Raw genomic sequence first — 22686 nt, 5'->3', positions numbered from 1 at the left:
CATGTAAAAGGTTCATTAAATGTAAAAGAAAGTTAAAATAATCCAAAATATGTTCCCCAAACACAACAGAGTTAAACTGTAAGGTAATAAAGGAAAAAACCTGGAACAACCTCAAATACCTGAAATCTAAGCAATATACTTTGAAATAATGCACGGGTCAAAGAAGAAATCACATGGAAAATTAGAACATATTTTGAATTAACTTAAAATGAAGAAATACCATATCAAAATTTGTAGGACGCAGCTAAAATGGTGCTTAGAGGTAAATGTATAGCATTAAAATGCTTATAGTATAAAAAGAGAAACTTCTTAAATCAGTGATTTAAGTTTCCATATTAAGATATTTTAAAAAGAAGAGCAAATTAAACCCAAAGTAAATGGAATCAATAAAATAATGATGAAAAAATACAAAACAAACAATAGAGATAATCAATTACTATAAAACCTGGCTTTTGGAAATACAAGTAAAAAATCAGTCGATTTTTATAATAAACACTGTATATAAAAATATGTAAATTTACACAAATTTGTTACAATCTATTCAAACTTACAAGCTTACATAATAGATTTATTAATGCTATATACTTAATTACAAAATAACATATCTCATTGCAACAAATGTTAAAGATACAGAAAACAGAAAATTAAAGAAATAACCATTTATATAAATTTGCTTCTGTCTTTTTACTTTTATTCACACACATATTCAGAATGGTGGTTTGTTTATTTAACAAGAATGAAACCACAGTATGTGTGTTTTTCTGCATCTTGTTTTTCTTCATTATAAAATATTTCGTGAACACATCTCTGTGTCAGTACATATCAATTTGCCCTATTATTTTCTGGTAAGCTCAAAAGTTCTGTATATCTCAGTGTGTAAATTAGTGAATTCAAGCCTACAAATTATTTCTTCCTCCTATTAGCTATATCTATTGAACTAATTACAACAGTCCAAAGTATTTTTGTACTGAATTAAAGTAGATTTCAGTGTCTTATTAAAGGATATATGATGTAAACAAAACATCAACTATGAATACAATATATAGCAAGAAATCTATATACTGCACATTCTAATTCAGCACATTTTAAACCTCATTATTATTGTTATTAGTATTACTTTTTGAGCCATTATTATTATATTTGCTCTTGTTGCCCAGGTTAGAGTGCAATGGCACGATCTCGGCTCACTGCAACCTCCACCTCCTGAGTTCAAGTGATTTTCCTGCCTGTAGCTGGGATTACAGGCATGAGACACCTCACCCAGCTAATTTTGTACTTATAGTACAGACAGGGTTTCCCCATGTTGGTCAGGTTGGCCTCGAACTCCTGACCTCAGGTGATCCACCCGCCTTGGCCTCCCAAAGTGTTGGGATTACGGGAGTGAGCCACTGCACACAGCCTTAAACCTCATTTTTAAATGTACTACACTCCCATTCTCATTACAGTGTGGTATAAAAGAGCTCTAGAAGCTTGTTCTCCTGGCAGATACATCAGAGAAAAAATATCATGGTAAAAGCTGAAAAATGAGACCAAGTCTATAAAACCTTAATGTTATTCATAAAATTGTATGCTGCATACAGACTGTAGTAGATTCAGTGATTTTTCAAAAAGAAACACAATCCAACATCATAGGATTTATTTTGTAACTGCCTAAAAAGTATTTTTTTTAGAAGGAGAACAAAACCCTTATTTCTGAAGTCTCCTAGACTCTGCAGTTAGTAGAATTAACTTCTTTTAGTTAGATCAAGTTAGCAGTTAAAATAAAAAAGAAAATGTAAAAGAAATCATATAGAAATAACCAAGAAATAACCAATTTGGAACTAGATATGCTCTTTATAAAAAAGCAAGCCTCAAGCCTTCAAACTATGCAAGAATTTCTACATCTGCAAAGTCCTATCACAAGCAACTACTAATGATTGATGAATTCTCCAGTGACCAGACTGTACAGATGTATCTTGGTTTATTCCTTCGATTCAGGCAAAAACTTACTATTTCTTTAAATTTTGAATTATTCCAAATCACATGTAACAATTTTATAGAACACAATTACATATTTTGAAACTTATACTTTATGCAATTATATCAGTCCATGTCTATTAAGGTTAAAAACAATGTAACAAAGCAGAAATAATTCTAGTTTATAACCTCATTTATTCTCCAAATTCTCCAAGTAAATTTGTTCTAAAAAATTAAACTTATTTTATTACATAAATTATTATTAGATGATATATTATTTTTAGTTCATGTCCAAATATGGAAACTATGTGCATGCAGTATTACAGGCATATAAAAATGGTTCATTTAATTTATATGTGTAGGAACCGCGGGACATAGAAATTACTACTATATTTCATAGTGTGTTTTTTAACTTTTCTTGTTACCAAATTAGATCCATTTCTAATTTTAATTTTTTTACATTGAATTTGTTTTTTCTTTTTAATTTTTATAGTTTCAGGGATACAAGTGAGGGTTTGTTAAGTGACTACATTGCATAATGGTAAGGTTTGGGCTTCTACTCAACCCATTATCCAAATAGTGAAAACTCAATAGGTACTCAATAAGTAATTTTTCAGACCTCATCCCTTCTCTCAGCCTCCCTACATTTGGAGTCCCCAATGCCTATTATTTCCATTAGTAAACAGAAATTCTTATTTATATACTCTGTAGATATTAACACATAATATTTTATTTCTATGAAAACAAATGTCTAACTTTAAGGACAGCACAACTAAAGAATAGGTCTATTTCTATTTGGAATCTGAGACATATGGGGTGTCCTGGCAATCATTTAATATGGCTTGATTCTGGCTGAATATCTACTCATGTATGATACACAAAATTCAAATGTTAAAATGATCATCAAAACAAGTATATATTGGTAACTTGATATCTGCAGGAGCCTGAAATTGTAATAAGAATAGACCATGGTCCTATCTCGATCTTATCTCAACAAATGCTACCATCATGTTCCAGCTGTTAAAATCAGAAGCCTAAGAGAGAAACTTGGCATGTTCCTCTCACTTATGTCATATCACCTCATCAGCAACAACTGCTTACTTTCCAAGAATATCTCAAATCTTTCCTTTGCTACTACCCAGTCTCAGCCTCCATCAAATAGCACCTGGACTACTGCAGAAACTTTATAACTGGCTTCTTGGCATCCACTCTGGCCTCCCTATTGATGTTCCACCATTGATGGTTCCATCATTGTTTTTAATTTCCTTAAGATAAGAGAGAAGTATACAAACTTTGCATTTATTTGGGTAGTAATTCTTTGAAGCATGTTCATATCTGCCTTTTGCTTATGGTTTTTTTTTTCTTTCAGTTTTTATATGCAGGCCTTTCTCTTTATTATTCATCTCTCAATGCAGCCATTTCCTGCTGAAATGCAGAGTGGGGAAGGCTCAAAGGAAATGCATTGGTTTGAAACTTCTACAAGGCATAGTCCTGAGTTTGTCACCAAACTCCTCCCCCAACTTTTTTCTTCCCTTGAGCATCAATTTTCAACTGTCAGTTTGTGGTGTGACACTTATATTTACAGATTGCATGCTAGTGGTCCATACTTCCTCTTTGTCCTTCCACCCTCCTGTACTTCACTCAAGGAGTGTCTCTGGGCTGGAAGACCGGGTGGAGAATACTCAGAAATGGCTTGCCCCCACAGTTTCTCCTTCCATTACCCTCTGTTACTGTGAGGGTCTGAAGTAGATCTGTCTATTATGGGAACATCTCCTCCTCTCCAATAGAACATCCACAACCTTAGCTCTCTGCTCTTAGTAGTTTCAAACACCTTTCAGGATTATGATACTCAGAATAAACGCTTAGAAAACCCTCCCTGTCCCAGTGACTTCCCAACAGCTGCATATACTCATCACTGCTTTTGTTACAGGATTTTATTTTAGAATGATGTGTTGTTCTTTATTATTCATTTTCATGTTAGTTTTTTGTGGGGTTAGAAGAAGGTGAATATTCTGCTACCTTTAAATACGAGTTTCTATAATTGAGTTTGCTTTAAGTAAAGTTTTTTAATTGTATAGGAATAGCTTGTGTTAATACAGCATGAATTAAAGTTAGACTTTATAATGATCTCGTTAACTTGGTTAATGTAGGCAGCCAAGATGAATTTGTTTTGGCTGTAACTATCTTTAATAATTTATTCTAATCAAATAAATCAGATAATAGCCAATTTCCTTTTTACTCTGGCTATGTAGAAGGCTTGGAAATAACTTTCTACTCAGGGCATCTTCTGTTCATTCGACATTTGAGGAGCTAGCAACATGTGCCTGATTTCAGCCGAGATTAAACTCCTCTACTCTTCTTACATGCAGTCAGACTAAAGAAATTATGTTTCTGGTACACTAACGCCATACGAAAAGAACACACACCAGCATTTGTTTTGCAGAAATCGATTTAGGGTCTGTCTTGCTATTTATTTATTCATGACCTTATCCTGTGTCCTAGCTAGGGCCCGTGTCAAATATGTGAATTCCTGTGCATTTCATGTTACCTGGAATGGAGCAGGGGCTTGGCATCAATGTTACTACTATCAATGATAAAGCAAGAGATGACAAGCAATTTTCTTCTGCCATATCTTCAGTTTTGAAGCATTTAAAGTAGTTTAAAAGCCTCATCCCTAAATATCACAAATTAATAATTATGCCAGTTTAATTTTAATATATTTTTTTAAAATTTCAGGAGCACCCTGTTCATTTGAAAACCTAAAAGATCCAAAGCCAAGTACTAATCTTAAGCAAAATATCACTCCTAATTAGGGTAGGTTCATGAGACTAAAGACAAAAAAAGAAGAAACTTTGTAAGAAAATTACACATCACATGCACATGGCAATTTGTGATATATTTAAAGTTCATAAATAAATAATATTGGAAAAGGGCTTAATGACACTTTTAACATTTTTAATTCACTCGTTTTATGATAGCTTAAATTTTAAGTCCTATATGAGTTAACTTTGGTCCTTCAGTGTATAAAATGGAAGAAAGTAGGAGATTAAATGTGGATTAAACACAAGGGCTAAAACTCAAATGGCTCTCAATATCAAAGCCATCAAGAATTGATATGACTGCCTTCACAGCATCCTAGGAGGGCACACTTTTCTGACACTGCTTAAGTTCAGAACGTTAGCATGACAACGGTTTAAAATAAAATGTGGGGCCAAGATGGCCGACTAGAAGTAGCGCCGCTCAGAGGCTCCCATCAGAAAAAACATACTAAGCGTGTGAATCCTTCAGCGGCAACCAAGGTAACCCGGTTCTTTCATCAAAGATGACTAGAAGGCTGGCGTGATCCAGAGAGAAGGATGAGCAGTGTGGTGTGGTGGCCCACCTGAGAGTCACACGGGGATGGGGAACCCCCTCCCTGCAGCCAAGGGAGGCCATGAGTGAGTGTGCTACCCAGCCTGGGAAACTGTTTTTGCCACGGAACTGTGCAACCCACGAATCGGAGGATCCCACTTCGCAAACCCACGCCACAGGGGCCTACCGTCTCAATCCGGGAAGGTACAGCTTATTACAGCCTCCCAGCAGGAATCTGCTTAAGCCTGTGGAGCTCCCGGCAGGGTTGTGGCAACCAGCACCAGCTGCTGCTGTCTGCTCTCTAAGCCTTTTGAGCTCCTTGGGGGAGGGGCAGCAAAAAAAAAAAAAAAAAAAAAAAAAAAAGCAACTGCTAAACACACTAAGCTCCCTGGGTAGGGGGAAGGGCTGCACCCATTTCTATAGCTCCCAGCTGTGCTTTTCCCCTGCTGGAGCCAGGGAGGCTGGATGGCTTGGTCCCAAGACTCGTCCTCACAGCCCAACACACTGGCTGTGGCAGTCTGAGACCAGAGTGCCTCTTCAGGTCTAACCCTGACCCATCCTTCCTCAGTGGGTGGAGCCTCCCTGCAGGATCTCCAATAACTCCAGCCAGAGGCTCAGCAACAGAATTTGGATCTCCCTGGGCCTGAGACCCTAGCTGGAGGGGTGGCTGCAGTCTGCGGATCAGCAGATTTAGCCTCTCCTCCTGGAAGTTCTGAGGAATCTGGACAGCCCGGGCAAGTGGGTTTCTCCCCAGTGAAACACACTCTCTCCACCAAAGGGCAAACTGCTTCATTAAACGGATCCTTCTTCCAGTGCCACCCAACTGGGTGAGATCCTCCAAAAGGGGTTGTCAGATACTCTATAGAGAAGAGATCCTACTGGCATCAGGTTGGTGCCCCTAGAGGTCAGAGGTCCCAGAGGGAGCAGGCACCCATCTTTGTGGCTCTCCAGCCTCCTTGAGTGCCATCTCCAGTCATGGGGGCAAATCAGATGAATAAAGCCTGAAGTGAACCCCCAACAAACTGCAGCAGCCCTACAGAAGAGGGACTTGACTACTGATAAAAAGACAAACAAGCAGAAAGTGACAACAACAGCATCATCAACAACAAAAAGGCCCCCATGAAAACCCCATCCAAGGGTCAGCAGCTGCAAAGACGGAAACTAGACAAACTCACGAAGGCGAGAAAGAATCAATGAAAAAATGCTAGGCCGGGCGCGGTGGATCAAGCCTGTAATCCCAGCACTTTGGGAGGCCGAGACGGGCGGATCACGAGGTCAGGAGATCGAGACCATCCTGACTAACACGGTGAAACCCCGTCTCCACTAAAAATACAAAAAACTAGCCGGGCGAGGTGGCGTGCACCTGTAGTCCCAGCTAATCGGGAGGCTGAGGCAGGAGAATGGCGTAAACCCGGGAGGCGGAGCTTGCAGTGAGCTGAGATCCGGCCACTGCACACCAGCCCCGACGACAGAGCAAGACTCCGTCTCAAAAAAAAAAGAAAAGAAAAAATGCTGAAAACACAAAAGGCCAGAGTGCCTCTTCTCCTTCAAATGACTGCAACATGTCTCCATCAAGGGTGCAGAGCTGAACCAAGGATCAGATGGGCAAATTGACAGAAGTAGGCTTCACAAGATGGGTAATAAAAAACTATGATGAGTCAAAGGAGTATATTCTAAGCCAATGCAAAGAAGCTAAGAACTTTGATAAAAGGTGAGAGGAATTGCTAACTAGAATAACCAGTTTCGAGAGGAACATAAACGACCTAAGGGAGCTGAAAAACACAGCATGAGAACTTTCATGAAGCATACACAAGTATCAACAGCCGAATCGACCAAGTAGAAGAAAGGATATCAGAGTCTTCAGATCACCTTACAGAAATAAGATATGCAGACAAGAATAGAGAAAAAAGAATGAAAAGGAATAAACAAAGCCTCCAAGAAACATGGGACTTCATGAAACGACCGAACCTACGACTGACTGGAGTACCAGGAGGAGACAGGGAGAATGGAAACTGCTTAAGTTCAGAATGTTAGCATGACAAGGGTTTAAAATAAAATGTGGGGCCAAGATGGCCGACTAGAAGTAGCGCCGCTCAGAGGCTCCCATCAGAAAAAACATACTAAGCGTGTGAATCCTTCACACATACTAAAACATACTAAGCTGGAAAACATACTTCTGGATATTATCCAGAAGAACTTCCCCAACCTAGTAAGACAGGCCAACATGCAAATCAGAAAATACAGAGAACACCATTAAGATACTCCATAAGAAGATCAACCCCAAGACACATAATATCAGATTTTTCAAGGTTGAAATGAACGAAAAACTGTTAAGGGCAGTCAGAGAGAAAGGCCAGGTCACCTACAAAGGGAATCCCATCAGACTAATAGTGGGCCTCTCAGCAGAAACTCTATAAGCCAGAAAAGATTGGGGGCCAATATTCAACATTCTTCAAGAAAAGAATTTTCAACACAGAATTTCATATCCAGCCAAGCTAAGCTTCATTAGCAAAAGGAGAAATAAAATATTTTCCAGAAAAGCAAATGCTGAGGGATTTTGTTACCACCAGGCCTGCTCCGCAAAAGCTCATGAAAGAAGCACTAAATATGGAAAGGAAAAACCAGGACTAGACGCTGCAAAAACACACCAAAATATAAAGACCAATGACACTGTGAAGAAACTGCATGAACTAGTGTGCAAAATAACCAAATAGCATTATGATAACAGGATCAAATTCAAACATGACAATACTAACCTTAAATGTAAACGGGCTAAATGCCCCAATTAAAAGACACATATTGGCAAATTGGATAAGCTGTCAAGACCCATCGGTGTGGGTGTGCTGTATTGAGGAAATCCATCTTACATGCAAAGGCACGCACAGGCTCAAAATAAAGGGATGGAGGAATATTTACCGAGCAAATGGAAAACAAAAAAAAAATGCAGGGGTTGCAATCCTGATCTCTGACAAAACAGATTTTAAACCAGCAAAGATCAAAAAAGACAAAAAAGGGCATTACGTAATGATAAAGAGAACAATTCAACAAAAAGAGCTAACTCTTCTGAATATACACGCACCCAATACAAGAGCACCCAGATTCATAAAACAAGTTATTAGAGGCCTACAAAGAGACTTAGACTTCCACACAATAATAGTGGGAGACTTTTAACACCCCACTATCAGTATTAGACAGATAAATGAGACAAGAAATTAACAAAAACATTCAGTACTTGAACTCAGCTCTGGATCAAGTGGACCTACTAGATGCCTACAGAACTCTGCCCTAAATCAACAGAATATACATTCTTCTCAGTGCCATTTATTCTACAATTGGCTACATAATTGGAAGTAAAACACTCCTCAGCAAATGCAAAAGAACTGAAATAATAACAAACAGTCTCTCAGACCACAGTGCAATCAAATTAGAACTCAGGATTAAGAAACTCAGTCAAAACCACACAATTTCATGAAAATTGAACAACCTGCTGCTGAATGACTCCTGGGCAAATATTGAAAGTAAGGCAGAAATCAAGAAGTTCTTTGAAACTAATGAGAACAAAGAGACAACGTATCAGAATCTCTGGGACACAGCTAAAGCAGTGTTAAGAACAAAATTTATATTACTAAATGCCTACATCAGAAAGCTAGAAAGATCTCAAACTGACACCCTAACATCACAATTAAAAGAGCTAGAGAGGCAACAGCAAACTAATCCAAAAGCTAGCAGAAGACAAGAAATAACTAAGATCAGAGAAGAATTGAAGGAGTTAGAGACAAGAAAAACTTTCCAAAAAAAGGAGCTGGTGTTTTGAAAAAAATTAATGAAATTGATAGACTGCTAACTAGACTAATAAAGAAGAAGAAGAGAGAAGAATCAAATAGACACAATAAAAAATGATACAGGGGATATCATCACTGACCCCAAAGAAATACAAACTACCATCAGAGAATACTATAAACATCTCTAGATAAATAAACTAGAAAATCTAGTAGAAATGAATAAATTCCTGGATGCATACACCCTACCAAGACTAAACCAGGAAGAAGTTGAAACCCTGAATACACCACTAACAAGCTCTGAAATTGAGGCAGTAACTAATAGCCTCCCAACCAAAAAAAGCTCAGGACCAGACGGATTCAAGCTGAATTCTCCAAGAAATACAAAGAGGAGCTGGTATCATTCCTTCTGAAACTGTTCCAAACAATTGAAAATAAGGGACTCCTCCCTAACTCATTTTATGAAGCCAGAATCATCCTGATACCAAAACCTGGCAGAGACACAACAACAATAACAATAACAACAAACTTGCTAACACAACAACAACAAATTGTGAAAATCTTCAATAAAATACTGGCAAACTGAATCCAGCAGCACATCAAAAAACTTATCCACCACCATCAAGTCAGCTTCATGATGCAAAGCTGGTTCAATGGTTCAACATACACAAATCAATAAATGTAATCCATCACATAAACAGAACCAAAGACAAAAACCACATGATTATCTTAATAGATGCAGAAAAGACTTTCGATAAAATTCAACACCCCTTCATGTTAAAAACTCTCAATAAACCAGGTATTGATGGAACATATCTCAAAATAGTAAGAGTTAGTTATGGCAAACCCACAGCCAATATCATAGTGAATGGGCAAAAGGTAGAAGCATTCCCTTTGAAAACTGGCACAAGACAAGGATCCCCTCTCTCACCACTCCTATTCAACATAGTGTTGGAAGTTCTGGCCAGGGCAATCAGGCAAGAGAAAGAAAGAAAGGAGATTCAAATAGGAAGAGAGGAAGTCAAATTGTATCTGTTTGCAAATGACATGATTGTATATTTAGAAAACTGCATTGTCTCAGCCCCAAATCTCCTTAAACTGTCTCAGGATACAAAATCGGCGTGCAAAAATCATAAGCATTCCTATACACCAATAATAGACAAACAGAGAGCCAAATCATGAGTGAAATCCCATTCACAATTGCTACAAAGAGAATAAAATACCTAGGAATACAACTTACGGGAGATGTGAAAGGCCTCTTCAAGGAGAATTACAAAGGAGCAATTACCACTGCTCAAGGAAATAACAGAGGACACAAACTATGGAAAAACATTCAGTCCTCATGGATAGGAAGAATCAATATTGTGAAAATGGCCATACTATCCAAAGTAATTTATAGATTCAGTGCTATTCCCATTGAACTACCATTGGCATTCTTCACAGAATTAGAAAAAAACTACTTTAAATTTCACATGAAATCAAAGAAGGCCCGGTATAGCCAAGACAATCCTAAGCAAAAAGAACAAAGCTGGATGCATCACGCTACCTGACTTCAAACTATACTACAAAGCTACAGTAACCAAAACAGCATAGTACTGGAACCAAAACAGACATACAGACCAACGGAGCAGAATAGAGACCTCAGAAATAACACTACACACCTAGAACCATCTGATCTTCAACAAACCTGACAAAAACAAGCATAGGGGAAAGTAATTAGTAAATGGTGCTGAGAAAACTGGCTAGCCATATGCAGAAAACTGAAACTGGACTCCTTCCTTACACCTTATACAAAAATCAAGATGGATTAAAGACTTAAATGTACAATCCAAAACCATAATAAACCTAGAAGAAAACCTAAGTAATACCATTCAGGACATAGGCATGGGGAGAGACTTCATGACAAAAATGCCAAAAGCAATTGCAGCAAAAGCCAAAAGTGACAAATGTGATTGAATTAGACTAAAGAGCTTTTGCACAGCAAAAGTAACTATGATGAGAGTGAACAGGTAATCTACAGAATGGGAGAAAATTTTTGCAATCTACCCATCTGACAAAGGTCTAATATCTGGAATTTATAAGGAACTTAAACATATTTACAAGAAAAAGACAAACAACCTCCTCAAAAAGTGGGCAAAGGATATGAACAGACACTTCTCAAAAGAAGGCATTTATGTGGCCAACAAACATATGAAAAAAGTTCATCACAGATCATCAGATAAATGCAAATCAAAACCACAATGAGACACCATCTCACACTGTTCAGAATGATGATTATTAAAAAGTCAGGAAACAGAAGATGCTGGCGAGGCTGTGGAGAAATAGGAATGCTTTTACACTGTTGGTGGAAATATAAATTAGTTCAACCATTGTGGAAGACAGTACGGTGATTCCTCAAGGGTCTTAAACCAGAAATACCATTTGACCCAGCAATCCCATTAGTGGGTGTATACCCAGTGAATTATAAATCATTCTACTATAAAGACACATGCCCACATATGTTTACTGCAGCACTATTTACAATAGAAAAGACATGGAACCAACCCAAATGCCCACCAATGATAGACTGGATAAAGAAAATGTGGTACATATACACCATGGAATACGATGCAGTCATAAAAAGGATGATTTCATGTCCTTTGCTGGGACATGGATGAAGCTGGAAGCCATCATCCTCTGGAAACTAACACAGGAACAGAAAACCAACCACCACATGTTCTCACTCAAAAGTGGGAGTTGAACATTGAACACATGTGGACACAGAGAGGGGAATAACACACACCAGGGCCTGTTGTGGGGTGTGGGGAGGGAACTTAGAGGATGGGTCAGTAGGTGTGGCAAACCAGCATGGCACACATATACTCCTGTAACAAACCTGCACGTTCTGCACATCTATTCTTTTCTTTTTTTAATAAGAAATAAAGAAAAAAAAAAAAAAGAAATAAAGAAAAAACAAATAAATAAAATAAAATTACTGATTTTCTCGCAGCTTAATTCTTTACGTATTATCTTAATTTCCTGTTGTCCCTCATTTTCCACGGCTACCCTGTTTATTACAAGAGCATGTTTCATTCACAACTAATTGCATCAGCTACAGGGTATCATTATCCTCGGAATTTCAAAAGAACCATGATTTAGAGCTAGTGTTAAGCTATTTACAGCTATCCACATGCTTGAAATTTATTTTTAACTCTATGAAACTTTTCAATCATCCTATAAAAAAGATCACTATTAATTTTAATGACATATATGTACCATGTTTTAATGTGTTCTTTTTTCATGCCCCATCTCTTCCAAATTAATTTGGCATAAGTATTCAGGAAACAGTCTAGGAATTTAAAGGGAAAAAATGAAATCACAGTAAGATGTCTTAAAATAGCCTGAACTATAGATTAGTATTTAATTGAGAACTTTCTGACTATGCCACGATTTTGAAATAAAGCAGAATTTTTCAACGTGCTTTTCCAGACATTTTAATCATGTGGCAAATTTCATTTTGTTCCTGTTACTGTGTTAATTCCTTAGATTTTTAGGCAAATGGAGCCTGAAACTTATCTTTGCTGCATAAACAAAATGAAATAAGTAATCCTTCATACATTACTACAGCCTAAAGGACATTCAGAAAGTTTGAGATCAGATGACACATTTTTTATAATTGTGTTTAGGAAAACACTAGGCCTCTGACAAAGTATGAAAGTAAAAAAGCGTAAGTATAAATACAGAACATGAGGAAAGTCAATAATTTGGAATGTTTTGGTTGAAGCTAAAGGCTTTTCTTAACCTGAACTGTTTCTTTCTCTGAAATAGTGGGTTTTGAAGTATTTCAATCTTAATGTCATTTATTAATTCAAAAGGTACTTGCTGAGCTTCTACTATATATTATGCACTGTTCTAGATGTCTGAGACATCAGTAAGTGAAAAAGATTTCTGCACTCATACAGTTTACATTCTAGCCAAAAGAGAATTAAAAACAACAAAGAAAATCAGTTAGTATGTTAGAACGTAGTAAACAAAAATTAGTACTACAGTAAATCCAATCATTATTAAACTAGCAAATCAATATAGTATTTTATTTTTAGTAATAATCTATATCCACTATAGATTATAATATGTAAATTACATGGTAATCTACATATTAAGATTTAGTAAAGACTATATGGAGCACAGTAAAGACAGATAGAATATAATATAGAATATCTTCCTATAGAAGAAATTGTTGCACTATCAGGAACTCTATATAATCAGTCTAATATTCATACCAAAAGATAGAATTTTACTATCCATAGTAAACAACACATTAAAAATGGCATTTGACTCAATCTTCATCATTAAGGCCTGAACTGTGTTCATCACTAAAATGAACTATTCTAAGTCCACAGCCTACATAAGTGAGTTTTCATATGTGATTAAATATAAAGTTGGTAAATTTTTGAGTTATATAGTCATCCCCTGGGTATCTCCGTAGTTCTGATTCAAAACAATTTTACAAATAGACTATTTAAAAAATACACCTTTTATAAAACTACAACACTAGCAAAACTCTGTGGATGCTGCTGTCAGGGACACATGTACAAAGTTATGCAGAACACTCACATTTTATTATTCAATGAACTAAAGTTTCGTATGCACTCCCCAAGCTATAATTCTCATTTAAGATTTAGGACACTGGACAGACTTTCTACAACATAAGATTCGCATAGGCCCAATAGATAACATCTTCACTTGTGACACAGCTTACTAACATCAATTTGAAAGACTTTGGATCTAAGTTTGTACATGTTTTAATTATAGGAAATAACCCTAACTCTCCAAGTCTCAAATATGAATAATATTATTTCTGTGAATGATACAAAAATCATTTATATTTTCCTGTGATCTTACTGCTATGCAATATGAAGGCAACCGCCATTTGAGAAGTCATTAGAGAGACCATTTCCGAGCTCTAAAAATGGATTTAAGACATACGATATCAGAGAAGTTGCTAGAAAAAGGTAAGAATTGCGGCCGCTGAAAATTAATTAAAATAATTAACCAGCAAATAGGTAACAATGTTTGGCTACTTGGATCGTAGTCTACTAAGGTAGCATCCTTAGGGCCCCGATCTGGTCCTAATATAGAAATCAGTGTCATGAACGTAGTTAGGGAGTGTCAAAACCCAGAGATTACGATCAATCCAGGTTACAAACTCTGTAATAACTGCAATCATGGACAGAGTTCACATTTTGTCTTTGAAGACACTATTCATAATGACAGAGGGCAAATATTAGGTGGTTTTCTTCTCCTTGTTACTTGGGTTCAGGTTCTCATAACTTGAATGAGACAAGGAGAGAAAACATAGGTTTTTCCTGGGTATTTACATGTGTATAGTTCGGGGAGGAGTCATGCCATCTAGATGAAAATAGAGTGGTTCATCCTCTGATTGTATTAAATATTTTACACTGTATTATTACATTTCCCCCAATTCTTCATCTCTTTCTCTTCTCCATGAATATCAAGAGTTGAAACAATTATTTATTAGGTGGCTAAAAGACAAACCTTCTCTGGTCAGGCTTGTTAACGAGGCCACTATTGGAAATCGATACTCTGTTAAAAGCTACCATCCACAGTGCCAGATTCTCCAACTCCAGTAAAAAGAGAAGTGGCATGTCTGCGATGGTGTTCACAGGCAGACAGCTGACTCACCTTGGCAAGCTCCAGTACGGATGTTGGGGATGAAACCCCGCCGGCAGGGCTGAGGCTGGGCTGGACACATCTCACAGGGATGGCCCCACGCCCGTCCAATGGTGGCACAGCACAGAGTCTTCGTGCAGACAATGCCTGTCAGCTGCCCTTGGCACATCTGGTTGTTGACCTGAGTGAAACACGGGCCTGTCCTGTAATCTGGAATGTGAGAGAAGAAAGAAAGACATGTTTTATGATTATATACTAATCTTATACTAGTGCCTCCAAATGCATAAAACAGAGACTATTTCTTCTGACCAAAGTGTCCAAAGACAAAAGGCTAGAGAGTTTCATGTTAAGAATTCATAATTTTCCAGTCATGAGAAGTACCTTAAGAGATTTCAATGTATTCCACACTAGACACTGTAAATGGGTGGCTCAGGGCTGTGTCTGGGATACAGATGTGTCTTCTTGGCCTGAATAATACTTTTACAGAATTTAAATTAGTAGCCAACATTGTAAACTTGGGAAATTCCACATGAAATTTGTATTTCTGGCTTTTCTTGAAAAATTGGAAGTTCTGATCATGCTAGACCTGCCATGCCACACAGCACTGGTGGGATGAAGTGTGTTTTCTCCAGGACACCACAGCCCCAGTCACCCACTAAGTCCCAGCTCAGTACATTCACTGATGTTCCCTTCCTGGGCCCTGAAGGCATCAGCATTAATGACTCCTCTTTACTTAGCAGAGATTTTCTTTTCTGATGAGGTGAACAAGAATTTAGAAAATCAAAATGAATCAATAAAGATATGCTTCTTCCATATCACATATATTTGGGCAGTCTAAACTGCCTATAAATATTCAGTTCTAACTATCTGATTTCTGTTTCTGTGTCAGTCAGTTTAGTTCTACGAGTAGTGAAGTTAGGAAGACCTCATGAATAGGCACATAGTCATGCATTCTTTACGGGTAAGTTAATATTATATGATCGCTCCTCTCTAGCAGGTGATTGTATATTGTCCAACTCTGTTACGGTCATAACAAAAGCCTTAGCAAATGTATGGCATGTGCGATACATAGACAAATTCTTCTATGAATATTAAGTCAATTTAGATCCCTGCCTTTCAAGGTTTCTATGGACCAGCAGCATCAGTATCACTTTGGGACTGGGTAGAAATGCAGACTCAAGTCCTACCCCTGACCCACTAACCTGGGTTCTGCATTTTTAACAAGACAGGGCATTAATATGCACCTGGGAGTTTCAGAGGGGCTGATTTAGATTGCAGGCAGTTTGAAAGTTAGTACTGGGTATTTCTACTCTATCCTCCTTTCTTCTAGGATTTACTTCAGTGAAATTTTGGATGATCGGTAAAACAGAAAGGAATCACGAACTAAATAATTTTAAATTTCAGCTTTTTTGTTGTTGCTGTTTTGAGAGAGACAAGAAATCAGAGAAAGGTCAGTTTTCTGAGGACTGACCAATGCAATTATTCTCATTTGCTATAAAACACAACAGAAATACGTGAAAAAGTTGTGTGTTTTTCCTTAAACGCAGGGATTGTATCAATGCAGTTTATTAATCCTTGGGAATACAAAATACCACTCAGGCTTCTTGATAAGGTCTAACACAAATGATATTTTTCTACTCCAAGGGGAAAGCTACACAGATTTAATTCAGAGATTTGTGAGAACAAAACTATCTGACATTTAAAGAAGGAAGAGTCAATACTGTTGGTATAATTTTCATGAAAAGCTGTTTCTAGGAAAATCAAACTTGGATATAATTTAACATTCAAAATGCTAAGCTAGGAAGCCTTAGATACCATATAAATGCTGCAGTACAACAACCAAAACCTTATAACCACAAAAAAACTTCAATTTGCTTTCAAGAAGAATGAGGCTGTCTCGGATAGAAGCAAAGAACAGTTTAAAAGTTCAATACAAAGAAACAAAATCGAGAATAGGTAATTTTTTGGCAAGCCATTTTAACATTGTTACTCTGCAGCTGAACTTCAACAAAAATAGCTCATTTTAATCCCTTGCATAAGAACAACAGATGTGCTGGCTGCAAGTCTCATTTTTGAAAAAGATCTTTGGAGTATACGTGAAGATATGTCAACCTTATAAATACGCACACTTCCTATACTGCAAATTGTCAGGCTGCAAACTTTTAAAATCTATCCTGTTGTCCATCAGACATAAATATTTTGCCATTTTAAACAAATATTAAATTCCTAATTATAAGTTATATCAAGTTCTGAACACGTGGGGAAAAGCCTATTTTTTTTGCAAAAAAAATATAAAAACACATATTGTTTTTAGATTGATGTGCGAATACCCATGTTCACATTCTATGCACTTTTAGGATTCCCAGAACAAAGTCTGCAGAGTCTCCCTCATAACCAAATCTATAAATAAACCAACTTGTCAGTAGATTCATTCCCTTAACTACACCTTAAAATTATGTCCGACCGGGTGCGGTGGCTCAAGCCTGTAATCCCAGCACTTTGGGAGGCCGAGATGGGCGGATCACAAGGTCAGGAGATCGAGACCACCCTGGCTAACATGGTGAAACCCCGTCTCTACTAAAAAAAAAATACAAAAAAACTAGCTGGGCGTGGTGGCGGGCGCCTGTAGTCCCAGCTACTCGGGAGGCTGAGGCAGGAGAATGGCGTAAACCCAGGAGGCAGAGCTAGCAGTGAGCTGAGATCCAGCCACTGCACTCCAGCCTGGGCGACAGAGCGAGACTCTGTCTCAAAAAAAAAAAAAAAAAAAAAAAAAAAATTATGTCCTCTCAGTACGGTCTCTGTGAAGAAGGGGAATATCTGGACAAGGACAGCTGTTTGTCCTCTGCAAATGACCTTTCTTGTTGAAGTCACTAATTAAGGCAGCCTTCCCCTTGGCAGGAATAGAGTTGACCATTTCTTATTTGTTTTGCTTACATTTTACTCCTTACAAAATATGTTGAACCTATGTTTGTTTTTTGTTGTTGTTGTTTTGTTGTTGTTGTTGTTGTTGTTTTTGAGAGGGAGTCTCGCTCTGTCGCCCAGGCTGGAGTGCAGTGGCGTGATCTCGGCTCACTACAAGCTCCACCACCTCCTGGGTTCATGCCATTCTCCTGCCTTAGCCTCCTGAGTAGCTGGGACTACAGTCTCCCACCACCTTGCCCAGCTAATTTTTTGTATTTTTAGTGGAGACGGGGTTTCACCGTGTTAGCCAGTATGGTGAACTTATGTTTGTATATGATGACAATTTGCTTTCTGGTTGGTAACTAAATACTTTAAAATTTAAACTTACAATCTTATCTACTAATTCAAGAATTACTATCATATAAAACAAGAACAAATACTAGATACTGTAGAAGCATTTAAATTTCCTGATAGGGTTAAAACATCCTGTCCCAAACTCTACCTGCAGTTTAATTATGGACAAAAGAGTCCTTAAAAGACCTTAATCAATTTTGATTGGCCATACATTCTCTTCATAAAAGTTGCACTGTGGGAAAAATACTGATGTATACCATGCTAACCATTCATAGTCACAAGCATATTTGCAGCATGTTAACTAAGCGTAAAAGGGGAAAACTGCTTATCACTTAGTATGTTGGAACTAGTGACCTATAAACAGTTATGTTCCACATTATGATGTGACCAAGAAAATTTTGTTAAAAATTAGGCTGTGAAACACAAATATTGCTAGTTCGACTTTCTAATATCTAAGTGCAACAAGGCATTTTTTTTTTTTTTTTTTTTTGAGATGGAGTCTTGCTCTGTCACCCAGGCTGGAGTGCAGTGGCGCGATCTCGGCTCACTGCAAGCTCCGCCTCCCGGGTTCACGCCATTCTCCTGCCTCAGCCTCCCGAGTAGCTGGGACTACAGGCGCCCGCCACCTCGCCCGGCTAATTTTTTTGTATTTTTAGTGGAGAAGGGGTTTCACCGTGTTAGCCAGGATGGTCTCGATCTCCTGACCTCGTGATCCGCCCGCCTCGGCCTCCCAAAGTGCTGGAATTACAGGCTTGAGCCACCGCGGCCAGCCTAGGCATGTTAATTTGCTTATGCAATTTCCCTTTTCATCCACATTAAACAATTAGTGCAGTTAGCAAGCTCATCAAGAACTTTGGCTGCCCATTGTTTTGCTTTTTCAAATAACTATAGGAAAGTGTAATTTACCTACCATAATTCACCTGTTTTAAGTGTAAAATTCAGTGGTTTTTAGTAAATTTATTGAATTAAGCAACCATCACCACAATTCAGTTTTAGAACATTTTCATCACCCAAAAAGAACTGTGTCCATTCCCTGTCCCAGCCTCCGTGAGCCACTAATCTAGCTTCTGTGACTATAAATTTTATTTCTCTGGACAATTAATGTAAGTGAAATCGTTCAACGCGTGGTCTTTTTTTGTCTTGCGTCTTTCACCTAGCATAGTTCATCAGGACCATACAGTAGCATGGATCAGTACTTCACTTCTTCTAATTGCTGAGTAAATTTCCATTGTATGGCTATACCACATCTGTTAACCAGTCTATGGCCATCTGGGTTGTTTTTACTTTTGGGATATTATAAATAATGCTGCAATGAACATTTGCATGAAAGTCTTGGTGTGGATACATGTTTTTATTTCTCTTGGTAGTTACTTAAGAGTGAAGCTACTTATTTGACAAATATACATTTAACTTTCTAAGAAACTGTTATTTGACAAATATACATTTAACTTTCTATGAAACTGCCAAATTATTTTCCAGAATAGCTGCACCATTTTATATTATCCTCAGCAATGTATGACGGTTCTAGTTCTTCCACATCTTTGTTAATATTTGCTGTTTTCTATCTTTTTAATTATAATCTATGTTCACATTTTACATTAAATAAACACATTTGCTTGGGAATTTTGCTGTAATTTCACAAGTCCTTTTTATATAGAGATGATAAATCATGCTAGGAAACCAAAGTTGAGCATTATTGTTTATAGAAAATGTAAGTTTAGAAAATTAGACATTCTTAAAATAAAATACAATACACTTGCTAAAATCCAAACCATACAGAAAAAATAAAATGCCCTTTTCATAACATGTTGAGATTTGTGATACTTTTTTCTAAATAAAACCACAGTTAACCATCTCTTACATTTACCTTTTTGAATTATTTATATACAGTGTTCTGAAGCTTGAGTGTTCTCTTAATCGTATAACTTGGAAATTAAGTCTACAACTGAATTTATTGAGTGACTAGTATATACTAGATATTGTTCTGGGCTCTGGGGCTACAACAGTGAGGGGAAAACGGTGAATGAGAAAGAGAGGGGAAAGCAGACATACAGAAGAAAGTGAGGGAAGACAGCACCAACATCTTTGACCGTTTAGAGTTAATTTACAGTTTGTTGGGGGAAACGGAAAAGGCCAACAGGGTATAAAGTACAAAGGGCCTATGAAAGGGTGGAAGCAAGGTGCACCCAGGGTAATGTGTGGCTCATATAAGAGAGGAGCTCGGTGAAGGATGAGGCTGGAGAGGAGATCAAGACCATTCTGGCTAACACGGTGAAGCCCCGTCTCTACTAAAAATACAAAAAAAATTAGCTGGGCATGGTGGTGGGCGCCTGTAGTCCCAGCAACTTGGGAGGCTGAGGCAGGAGAATGGTGTGAACCCAGGAGGCAGAGCTTGCAGTGAGCCAAAATCTCGCCACTGCACTCGAGCCTGGGTGACAGAGAAAGACTCTGTCTCAAAAAAATAAAAAATAAAAAATAAAATAAAATAAAAAAAAGTTCGATGGAGGGACAGTTCTTTCTGGCATGGAATGACATGCTTATATTTGTATTCTGAAAAAGATCAATCCGGCTTATGTGTAAAGAACAGACAGAAAGTATTAAAAGTAGATGCTAGGAAATCTTTTAGAAATCCATGATCAAGACACAAGATACAGTGGAACCAGAAATTGTACAAGTGAACAGAGCTTGGAATAAAAACTCCTGAATTCAAAAAATAAATGGGTCAATGTGTTAATGTGGAAGACGAGGAAGAAAGAGATACCAAAAGTAGGATCAGGATTTTAGTTCACTTACGAGGATGGCTGATGGTGTCATTTCCTGATATACTGATAATAGAAGACAATCAGGATTTTCGGTTCATTTTTCAACATGTTACATTGAGGTGCCTTTAGACACCCAACAGGAGACATCCAATGCAGTTATACAACTTAGAATATATGGATTGAAGATGCACACTAATGAGTCATGTGAGTTGGGTAGTTTTCAAAGTAATGGGTGTGGATAAAATCCCTTGGTGTGACAGAATATAGTTAAAACAGAAACGAGTCGAGGATAGAGCCTTGAGGAATTTCAGCATTTGCTGGTGGGTTGGAAGGGGATGAGGCCGCTGAGGAAACAGGAAATGGACAGCCAGAGAGATGGGAGAGCAACAGGAGATTATAGTCCAACAGGACAAAGTAAGCATATGCTGTAGAAAGGAGGCTCAACAGTACTGAATGCCGCTGAGCAACCAAATAGCAGGAGGCTGGTTCCATGCATCTGCAAGTCGTTGGTGATCTTAGCAAGAGATCTTCTGGTGAAGTGATGGGAAGTTGCAGTCACGTAGGAGAGAGTTAAGGAAGTGGCTGGAGATGAAGAAATAAGATAGTGAGTACAACCAGACAACCTTTGGAGAAGTTTCCTCAAGGTAAAGACAGACAGAGTCTAGTAAGGGGTTTGGGGTTAAGAAAGAAGGTTTTTATTGTGACTTTTTCCAGCAACTCTAGGCAGCTGAGCTCATTCAGAGATCAGGGTTCATCCAAGGTTTTGCTTTTATCTGTCAGATGTGGGGCAAAAAAATAGAATGGCAAGGAAGCTCAGGGTAGAATGTTAGCATATTTTGAAATTATAGACCATGGAATCTATGCTGGACAAGGCGGAAAGTAAGAAAAGGACTGCCAGATAAAGAAATGAAAGAAAGCAGTGAGATCAACGGACTAGATGTCCCCATGAGGCCCTATTTGAGATGGGAAAACAGCCAGCGGGACAAGAATACATCAGCTGCCCATGTGGCTACAATATCATTTATGTGACTGTCAGTGGAATGCAGTTACAGTGTACCACTGCATAGATTGTGCCCTGTGTAACTTAAAAGCTTCCCACATACTTTAATGTAAACGTAATTCCCTGGAGCTGTGCAATGGAATGACAATGTTAGAGACCTTCTATGCTGTAACTGTAAGTCAGGTAACGCCATAAGGTATCATTATCACTTTGGTACAGAAAGGGATTACCTGATCTTGGAAAGCACATTTAAAAATGTAGGATTTCCTATCAACTTGCATGGTTTTTCAACTTAGGCAAGAAGGTATTTATGTTCTTGGTAACTCAAGAAATGCAACATGCAATAAAGTGATCATCTTGTATAGGAGTTACAGACATAAATATGTAAAATAAAGAATTGTGCAATATGTGTAACTTAATCTGAAGATCCTGGCTAGGAGACTCATTTCTTCGAGCAGTGGAGTTTTTGACACAGCAATTCTGTTCTTGTTATAAATGAGGTTCCATATATTTCAATGATAAGGTTATAACGAGAATCTAAAATCTCTAATCACAGATATAATATAATCTCTAATCACAGAGCAAGCAAAGAAGGCAGTACCCAAAATTATACGGGGTAATAAAAACACTTCCTTCATGTCAGTAAGATTTGCCCTGGATGTCTACAGCTCCAGACTTCATGCTCGGTCTAAATCTTTAGATTAAATAAACTCAAATGACTGATATAATTGCCTTCCTTGAGGTTAAGAATCTTTTAAACTCAGAAATTTTAGAATTAAGTACAAAAATGTTTAAGAGAATCAAAGCCGTTAAATTAATATTTTTATTTTAAGAAATCTGTGCAAATATTATGTATCTGTAATGGTTGAAAACATTTGGCTTATTCCATGAAACCGTCTTTAAAAAAAAAAAA

The 22686-nt window shown here is 37.6% G+C and overlaps 1 protein-coding gene across 1 annotated transcript in view; it reads right to left on the bottom strand.

The window, feature by feature from the left end:
- The window catches only part of FBN2 (fibrillin 2), a 275257-nt gene that overhangs the window by 182732 nt on the left and 69839 nt on the right, over positions 1-22686 (bottom strand). Inside the window, exon 6 of the mRNA XM_010359875.2 lies at positions 14769-14966. Within this exon, the coding sequence (XP_010358177.1) occupies positions 14769-14966 (198 nt within the window). The remainder of the gene's footprint in view (positions 1-14768; positions 14967-22686) is intronic.

This window comes from Rhinopithecus roxellana, chromosome 3 (assembly GCF_007565055.1).
Source record: "Rhinopithecus roxellana isolate Shanxi Qingling chromosome 3, ASM756505v1, whole genome shotgun sequence".
NCBI lineage: Eukaryota > Metazoa > Chordata > Mammalia > Primates > Cercopithecidae > Rhinopithecus > Rhinopithecus roxellana.
Note: the sequence above shows the minus strand (reverse complement) of the source record. Positions and strands in the feature narration are given on the sequence as shown.